The sequence below is a fragment of the Dioscorea cayenensis genome, chromosome 10, assembly GCF_009730915.1.
Source record: "Dioscorea cayenensis subsp. rotundata cultivar TDr96_F1 chromosome 10, TDr96_F1_v2_PseudoChromosome.rev07_lg8_w22 25.fasta, whole genome shotgun sequence".
In the NCBI taxonomy this organism is placed as follows: domain Eukaryota; kingdom Viridiplantae; phylum Streptophyta; class Magnoliopsida; order Dioscoreales; family Dioscoreaceae; genus Dioscorea; species Dioscorea cayenensis.
The window spans coordinates 22,742,919-22,752,812 of NC_052480.1; the positions used below are offsets into that span (position 1 = coordinate 22,742,919).

Genomic DNA, 9,894 nt, shown 5'->3' on the forward strand with positions numbered 1-9,894 from the left:
ACTTGCGGTTTGGGTGGACCGGAGTTTTTGCTGACAGGTTCAGTCTTACGGAAGAAGCAATCACGAGCAACATGGTTTGTCCTACCACAAACAAAAGCAAAGTGTTTAGAACTTTTTCTCATAAGGTTTAGAAGCGAAGATTTGGGTTGCTGAGAAGTTTGAGAACGAGAATGGGTTGGCTTGCCCTTGGCCTTAAAGGATTTCCCTTTAGGGGAAAACTGGCGACCTCTATCAGAAGAGTGGGTATTCCTAGAGCTTTTAGAGCTATTAGGGCTATCACTATGTTCAGCTAGATAAACCCGGCCTTTATGAGGATCTACACCCTTAGAGAAGATTCGGTTGGCTTCCTCAATTCTAATGGTGTTGTAAACTCCTACAAGGTCCAAGGAATCAATCTTGTGTCTAAGTCCATTTTGCAAAAGCTCGACCAAGAAGGTGGTAGCTTGTTCGGGAGAATGGACACAATGTGGCTCTCATTGTACACGCATGCCACACTTCTCTATGGCACTAAGGTAGTCCCGAAGGTGTGAATCTGTTCTCCCATCTCTACTCCGCTCTACCATCTTGTAGTTTTCAAACTCTATGCTCGAGTGGCTAATCCTAGTAGCATTATCGGGGCCATACTCCTTTTTTCTAAGGCACTCTATATATCCTTAGCGATCTTATAATCAAAGTATTTGTCATAAAAGACGATCGGAAAAGAATGCTAAGAATTCTATGGCGGCGATGGAAATCGATCTCTTCGGGGAGTTTTACTAGGAGTTAAGGAGCTAGATGTTTGGTCTACGATCGAGATGGATAATCGGCGAAAGTCCACCGGATCAAGATCGGAGGAATCGTAATCGGAGGATAGAGTAAGAGGCATGGATACTCCTAAGGTGTACAACCAAAATTGCACTGATGTTTCCACCTCCTAAAGTTCACCTTACCGTCAAACTTGACAGGTTTACACGAAAGTATCAGATTGTGCATCCATGTGTGTGTAATGTACGTTAATCAAGTTCAAGGTCTACTAATGTGACACAAGCAAGTTTTGAAGTTTAATTAATTTTGCAGAAATACAGTACTGTAGAACTATACGTATGGGAATACGAGATATGGTATCATATGTATGAATATGGTATACGAGAATTCTACGTATGAAATACAGTCTACAGTATTATACGAAAATATGGTATTCTACAGTATTATATGTACATAATATAATATTGCAGAATATGTTCACAAAATACAGAAATATATTTGCAGCTAAACAGTTTATGTATAAGACACAATTCAGCGTTAGAATGTAAGAAATATACTACTGAATAGCATGCAAACACTACAAACTATAGTATGCAAAACACAAACTACAATAATAATTCAAAAACAACAGTTAGAAATTTCGCCTGGGGTAGGCGTGCGTAAGCACTGCCCTAACGCTGAATTGGCCTCCCTCGTGCAGGATTTTCCGGCCTCACTCCAAGCGCAGGATACACTAACCCGGGAAGGAAGAACTCTCGTAGCCTAGCACGTTCGGCGTCGAGATATCCCAAGCGCACCCACAAGGTTCAGGCAAAGAACCACAGAATGAGAACAAAATATTTGGGTTTACCAGGCACGCAAAAAGCACACCCGGTTCCAGGCACGCAGAAAGCACACCCGGAAGAAAGAGAATATGAGAGAAGAAGTAAGCAAGTGTGTGTTTTGGTTCATGGTTTAGGCATGTATTTATAGGAGAGAGTTCATTAGCAACTCTTCAAAATAGGCAATGTGGGACTAAAAGAATGAGAGGGATTTGGTTTGAGTGTAAAACATGTGGGACCAAGTGGGACCCACAGGACCCACATCCAACAGAAAAGGAGGGTAAAGAAGGGATTATTTGAATCCTCTTTTTGTTTGGAAAACATTTTAAATATATTGATAAAAATAATTAAGAAAGGGATAATTCCTAACTCTCCGGAATCTTTTAAACTTTAATTTTCATTACACTTCCAAGTTCCAACTAACTTAGAGGGCTAGGAGGAGAGAGAACTTAACTTTTATAATTTTAAAAATACTATAACACCCTTTATTTTTTCATTAATCACAAACCTCACATGTTTAATTAATTAAAGAGTATTAGATATCGTTGGTGCATGGCTTTCCATATGAATGAGTAATAATTTTATTTTAAAATAAAAACATAATTATAAATAATATTATTATATATCTTTTTCTCTCTTTTCTTTATATAATCAAAATTTATCAAACAATTTCTTTTTCCCTCTAACCGCAATTTATCTATCCAAACGAAGTTCAACCTTTTTTTATTTTTTTAAATATTTATCTTTATTTTCTTTCTTTCTCTCTCTTCCATTTTGCTAATCCAAACACTAACTAATATGTTTTTCTCTCATCCTTCCTTTATGATTCGATATTCTGGTTCCTAGACGTAGAGGAACCGAACTTGGTGGTTAAACTCTACTGGACTATGTTAATTGCTTATTTATCAATAAATATCTACTGTTAAGATGTGCATGTAAGTTTTTTAAAAAAATACATACAAATTTAATAAAATTAGATAAAGATATATACATACGTGGTTTTTAAAAATTATTTCATAATATATATATATATACACATACATAGTTTTAAAATATTTAAGAAACAAGCCAAAATGTGGAATTTAAGGTCACTAAAATATGATAAAGATCAAACATTTATTCAATAGACATTTTGAATCTTTCAAAAGCAAATTTTGGTACATTGAACACTGATTTAAAAAATAATGTGAATTAGGTGGCTTAGTTCTATCATTTACCAAATTTATATTTAAGTTTGAGATTGCTACTAAAACTTTACTTTGATGATTTTTCTTGAAGTAAAAAAATGAACAAAATTCTTACATTTATTAGAGAGAAACAAAAGAGAGTTTTTTAACAATAAGATATATAATATAAAAATAAATTACTTATTATTGAAATAATACACAAACAACTAATAAAAACTAAGCTAATTAAACAAAAACACTAGTTAATCTCTCAAACTACCTATTAATCCTAACTAATATATAAAAATAATATAATCTAACATTTCCACAACTTATTAACTCCATAATTAGGATAAGTAAATCCACCATTAATCAGTGCTTGAGTCATGACTTTATAAGCCTCTTGAGTTAAATGTATTCCATCCCAACTTATATGATCTTTTGGGTTCTTACAAGTACTTGTCCCTGGTGCACCACAAATCTTAGTTGCATCAAAGTTATATTCTCCTCCAGCTCCACAACAAGCACTCCTCAATGAATTCTCATTAAATCCTTCAATAATAACATCAATAATAACATAAGATAATAAGTTAATTAATATATATGATCAAAGTTAATAGAATTAATTACTTACCATATAATGGAGCATTTTCAAGGATGTGCAAGAATGCATGGTAGTAATCTGCATACATTATCTGAACATCAGGATATACATGTCTAAGTTCAGCAAGTGAAGCTTGGAGTCTCTCATTGTGGAACATGGAGAAGATGTTTAGGCTTTTCAGGCATTTTAGCTCATCGAATGCTCCGGCATTTTTCCCGACTAACTGACCAAATGTTGCGAGGTAACTCGGCATACACCCGATCGGAAAGTTCCCCGGAACTACTATGTGTACAGCTCCCATTTCGATCAACTCCTAATTGTTCATTAAAATTATAATAAGATATCAGGGTCATACAATACTTGGACTCTTGATTATATAAACTTGCTTATTACTAAACATGAAATACTAATTAAAAATACATGTATATGTTCTAATCTAATGAAAAAAAATAAAAGTATCATACTACCTTTGCTGTATCTGTTATCTTTTGGACAACAAGAGGAACTAAGTTCATCAATTGATCGATCGATTTTGCTCCAAAGAATGCATAGTTATAATCATTGCCTCCGATTTCCCCCAAAGTGAACAATGTTCTCTCAAGCTTCTTCTGACAAGCTTCAATTCATGAAACAAGGATGAATCAAGATGTGTAAAATTTTAGGAAAATTAAAGCAATGTAGTTAATTAATCAAGAAGATTAATAGATGAAATTATTAATTAGTATAGAAATAATTATTAGAAATACCTTCTTTGGAAGAGCAAGTGGAATTGAGATGAGTTTTGAGCCAGTCAAGCTGAACACTGAGAGATGCATTAGTGAAACCCATATGAATTCCTCTCTGTGCCAAGACAGAGGTATCGAGAGCGGTGGCTCCGGCGACGGCGAAGTTTGCACCGTGCTCAAAGTTCGCTTCCTTGTCTAAGTAAGGGTTGAGCAGTGGAAGATTAAGGTTGTTGGCTGCAATGCAAAACACCGAAAAAAAAACTTACGTTTAATTAATGTTTTCTTTTATATTAAAATTGATACCTCTCTAATAGTTACTTCTTGATCTAAGTTTTCTTTAATTATTTCAAGAAAAAAAAATTTACATTACTTTTTTTTGTGGGTAAACTTCTAGTGATTATAGATATGCATGTCTATAATATTTACAGAGTTATTAAACACTAAACCCTAAAAATCACTGTAACTAAAAAGTATTAAACCCTAGATGATTCATGCATATTTTTCTCATACATGTTCTAGATGAAAATTACTACTAAAATTAAATCAAAGATACCTAAAAATTAATACCAAATAATTGCATTACAAAACAAAGTCATTAAAAGATCTAAATCTTAAACCCTAATTAAATCAGAACATAAATTCCTAAACCCTAATTCTTCTTGTTAGGGTCTTGTCCAAGTACTACACTAAGCTCGCCAATGAAATTAAAAGTCACAAAACCTAATTAAAAATCAATGCATGATTCCAAGATGATCACTCAAACCAAACCCTAAACCCTAAACCCTAAACCAAAACCCTAATTAGGGTCTTAAAAGACTATTAGACATATCATCCATGAAGAAGAAGCAGCAGATAAATGAAACAATGATAAAATAATGCAGAAACAAAAAAAGAAAAAGAAAAGAAGTAATACCAAGGAAGTCGATCATGAGAAGACCGTCGGAGCACCGGCCGGTGGCCTTATGGATAGTCTGACCATAAGGGAAGCTACCAATTACATTGAAAGAGCCACTGACGCCGAGATGAAGAAGGTTACCGGTATCAGCTATCGAATCACCAAGGCTATAAATAGCATTGATATAGCAATCATTAGGGTTAGCAACACCACCATGAACTCCAAAGACAAGAAGAAGAGCAATGATGGTGGAGAACAGCTTGTGAGAAGCCATTCTTAACTGTGACAATGTCACAAGATGATGAAGAAGAAGTTGATGAATGTGGAAGGGTGTTAGTTGTGGGAATATATATATAGAACTTTTAGTTGTTAATTTGAATCCTATTTGGATTAGATTTGTGCTGAGATAGAAAATATAGAACTTTTAAGTGTTAATTTGAATGCTATTTGGATTAAATTTGTGATGATATTAATTTAAAATTTGATTCAAATTAAATAATATGATCCATCACTCTTTTTTTTAAATTATAATCCTATGTTAATTCTAATTGATGTTTTAAATAATAATTCACTTTTAAATTTAAAATGGAGTTAATTTTTTTAAATGGTTATATAAAAATTAGCGTCAACGTTATTAATTTTGTAATTAATATGACATCGATAGACTGCGAATCAACATTACTTCACAATTTTAAAATTTTAAAATTTTAATATATATATATATACACACACACACACATATATTTAAGTTTTAAATTTTTTTCTTCTCTCTCACAAGTTACATGAAATTGATACAATTATGCAAATATAATTGATTTATTTTTAAGCTAGAATTTTACGCATACATCCCTTTTGCTTATTTTTTTTAAATTTTTTTACTATAGTATTTATTTATTAATATTGAATAAAACTGTCTTGCATTATTTAAAAACAGATGCCTTCGTTAGGCTCTTGTTAGTTGTTACCATGCTTATATATAATATTTTATTTTTTTAATAATATTTTAAAAAATATAATATTGTTAAAAAGTGAAGTTATCTCTGTAATATTTATTTTATTAGTTGTTACCATGCTTATGAATTAAAAAAAGAATATTTTAAAAATATAATATTTTTTTTATTAATTTATGAATTATAATATTTTAAATGTCCAAGCCACCTTAATAATTAATAGTAAAAATATGATATAAAATTTTAAAATAAAAGGTACGCTATCATCTAATTTACAAACTAAACAATATTTCAAAATTTTAGAAAATAAAACTTTCAAAATATTGTTAAAAAGTGAAGTTATCTCTGTAATATTTATTTTATTAATTTATAAAAAAATAAAGATAAACTAATATACGAGTTACTATAAGATTTTAAAGATTTAAAATTTTGAATCATGAGGGTATAAGAGATTTTCTCATATTTATATAAAACAGGAATAGGTATAGGATTATAAAGTTTCACTATGTTACAGGGGTAATTATGTAAAAAAACAAAAAAACTCTTTTTCTTTTTAAAATCTTAAATCAAATTTTTTCTTCTTCATACTAAAGCTATTCTCGCAAATTTTAATTCTTATATAACTTTTCAGGTACGCCCTCAGGATTATATAAATTTATAAAAAATATTTATTCTTGTAAAATATAATTTCTTATTTTAAATTACAAAAAGCATTAAAATTTCTTAGGGACCAAAATGCCAAATTAGTTGTTAATTCAGATAAATAAAATAAAATAATATAAAAATGGAAAAAAAAAAATCATTGCATCTCAACGTTTTCACTTTGCAAACTAATAAGCCAAAAATAATTAAAATAATTAAGACAAATAAATGCACACCAAATTAAATTATTTACTAAATTTTTATTAAAAAGTAAGAAATATAAATTGAGACTGATATGGAAATAATTCTCTTATGTCCATCTATAAAAAATAAAGGTTTTTTCCTTACATAGTCATGCAAAAATAGTTAATTACCAATACATCCTTATAAAAAATTATATTTACATACTCTTTCCATTTTTTATCTGTGGTTAACCGAATCAAACGTATTAAAAAACTTAGTTATTTAACAAAATTTTAAAAAAAATTACCTCTAATTTATATCTTCAGATAAAAAGGACAGATAAAAATGAACGAAAGGAGTATATATTTATATATAAATATATATATTCCTCTGTCCAAAAATATTTTGTTAAGTTAGCATAAAAATTAAAAATCACAAAATTCCAAAAAAAATTAAGGATGAAAAACGCAACAATTCAAGAATAGAAAATCACATATTCATTGGATCTAGTACAATGTTGTAACTTTCCAAACCAAACATCAAAATTAATTAAAGTAATTAAGGCAAATAAATGCATACATATATAGAGATAATCTCCACATTAATTGACTTACCAAAATGATTAAAAATGTAATTAAAAAGATTAATTGAGAATGACCTACCACAAATTCTCTATTGCCTATAAGAACATACAGAGTTACCAATATTTCATACAACAAACCCCAAAAAAGAAAATTATTCGAGAGAAAAAACAGAGTTTGATGGAGGATCTCTAATGAAGAAGTATTAGCAAGGCATTGATAATGAGGGCCAGAGTCCAATCCCAAGGGCCTTGCACTACTTCAATGGTTATGTTTTTGCAAAACAGGTGCAATTTTTCATACAGTTATATATATATATATATATATGTATGTATGTATATATGTAGTATGTATGTATAATCTAAGTCTTTTTGTTTGATGTTTTGTAGAGGGTGTATTCAATGACATCAGGGGAGGTGGATACCAATGAGAAGGGTAATTTTCATCGGACTAGAATACGGAGTTGTTGCTTATAAAAAGAGATCAAAACATAAAACAACGACGTGTTCTGTTGTTGTTGTTGCTTTAGTTTTCTCTTTTATTTATTTTTGTAGTTCTGTAAATTTGGATGTTGTAAAGAAATTTTATAGTTACTGAAACATTGAGTAGTAATTTGAGAAATTTATAATGTTAAAATTAATTATAATAGTAAGATAAAACAAAGCAACCCAATAAATTATGAAAAGGCGTGCTATACTCACAAATCAGATTTGAAAAAATCATTACAAATAAAAATCAAAATGTATAGATGTCCAATTTATCAAGATTTTTTTGTCACTCACAAGAACTTGTTTTCTTTTTACTTTTTACTTTTTTTTTAAGTGGACTTCTTATGATTGTAATTTTTTTATTAATAAATTTACTTTTATTAAAAAATAACTTTATATAAAACTTAATAGCTAAAACAAAATGAAAAGTTACATAAATTTTGATAATGGAGTTCTTCAACGAAAAGTTTTAAGTTACTAGCCCATATGTGTGTATACATACAAGTAATTTCTTAAATAAAAAATTCAAAAAATAGGAAGAAACAACGAGATCATCATCACCATACAATGAGATGACGTGTACGGCTGATATTCAAACATGGGTTCAGGGGAAATATTAGCACAAGCACGCTCATTGAATTCCAATTTGCCTCTTGAGGCTGTGCTATTCGTTTTCAGTGAATTTAACGTGTTTCTTTGAATCCAATTTCACAAATTCATTCAGCCAACACCGACATGGTCCAGTTTGAAGGGACCTTAACAATGGATGGACAAATACAGGTTCTAAACTCAACATCTATTGTACTATGGAAGTATTGTTCATTTACAATTCAATGAGACCCGATACCATAGAGCACAATTTATTTAGTAAGCATTAGTCTTCTGTGAGAGGAGCCGTATTCTCTATTCCAGAATTATAAGATAGAAAAAAAATTCATTATAAAGTTATGATCTTTGATTTATCAATCTTAATTGGTTCTTGATTCTTGAAAATATTAATCCTAGTTCTTGATTCCTTTTTTTTTAAAGAATTAAAAGAGTTTTTAAGAAGAAGATCAACCTTTATTAGCAACAACGATGGCTATACAAAAGCCTTACAAACTAACTAACTGAAATACAAAGAGATAAGGAACCACATCTAACAAACTCCTGATATGCAAAAACTAATTTAATCAACATATTTATTATTGATTAAATCCTAACAATAATAGGGATTTATTAACCGCGAAATTACAGAAGATCTCCTTTAAGATCAAACAATTCCATCCAGCTTTTAGTACACTCTTTTTAACCATATTGCTTGACAAGCACAAGAGATCGCAACTATAAATTCTGCCTCACTTACTACAAGTTGTTTTTTAGATGACCATGATATAGCTCCTGAACTCAACAAAAACACATATCCTGATGTGATTTTTCTGTCTCCTAAGTCTCTAGCATAATCAATATCAGTGTAAGCAATAAGCTCATCTCCTCCTTCTTTCTATAAAAAATTCCAAACCCAATAGTTCATTTCAAATATCTGAAAACCCTTTTTACTGCCTGTAGATGAAGCTCAGTAGGAGTTTCCATATATCTGCTAATTAGACTAATCACAAACGCTATATCGGGTCATGTAGCTGTAGGATACATAAGACTACCCACTATTTGTTTAAAGTAAGTCTTATTTACCTGATCAGCCTTTTCCTCCTTTGTAAACAAACTACCAGGATCAATTGGATTTTGAACAGGATTGCTTTCTGCCATGCCAAATCTTTTTAGCACTTCCAAAGTATATTTCTTTTAACTGATAAAAATCCCAATTGACCTCTGCTCAATTTCAAGGCCAAGAAAATACTTCATCTTTCCAAGATCTGTCATATCAAACTCTTGCTTCATGGAATTTTTGAATTCTGCAATCAATAGTTCATTATTGCCAGTAACAAGAAGACCATCAACATACAAACTTACAATTAACATAGCTTCATCTTCTCTGACAAATAATGTATGCTCATAGTCACACTTTGTAAAACCTTCCTTAAATAAATAGGCTTCTATACGACTGTACCAAACACGTGGAGCTTGCTTTAGCCCGTATAATGCCTTTTTCAATTTG

At 30.5% G+C, this 9,894-nt stretch overlaps 1 protein-coding gene across 1 annotated transcript; it reads right to left on the reverse strand.

Annotated features, from left to right (window-relative positions):
* Nucleotides 1-3,004: 3,004 nt before the first annotated feature.
* LOC120270882 (acetylajmalan esterase-like) lies at nt 3,005-5,244 on the reverse strand. Its single transcript, XM_039277957.1, has 5 exons — nt 4,974-5,244; nt 4,082-4,294; nt 3,803-3,951; nt 3,366-3,648; nt 3,005-3,283 (listed from the first exon to the last, which is right to left on the reverse strand). Exons 1-5 carry the CDS (start codon nt 5,227-5,229, stop codon nt 3,048-3,050), a joined length of 1,137 nt encoding a protein of 378 aa, XP_039133891.1. The 5' UTR covers nt 5,230-5,244; the 3' UTR covers nt 3,005-3,047.
* Between the last annotated feature and the right edge of the window lie 4,650 nt (nt 5,245-9,894).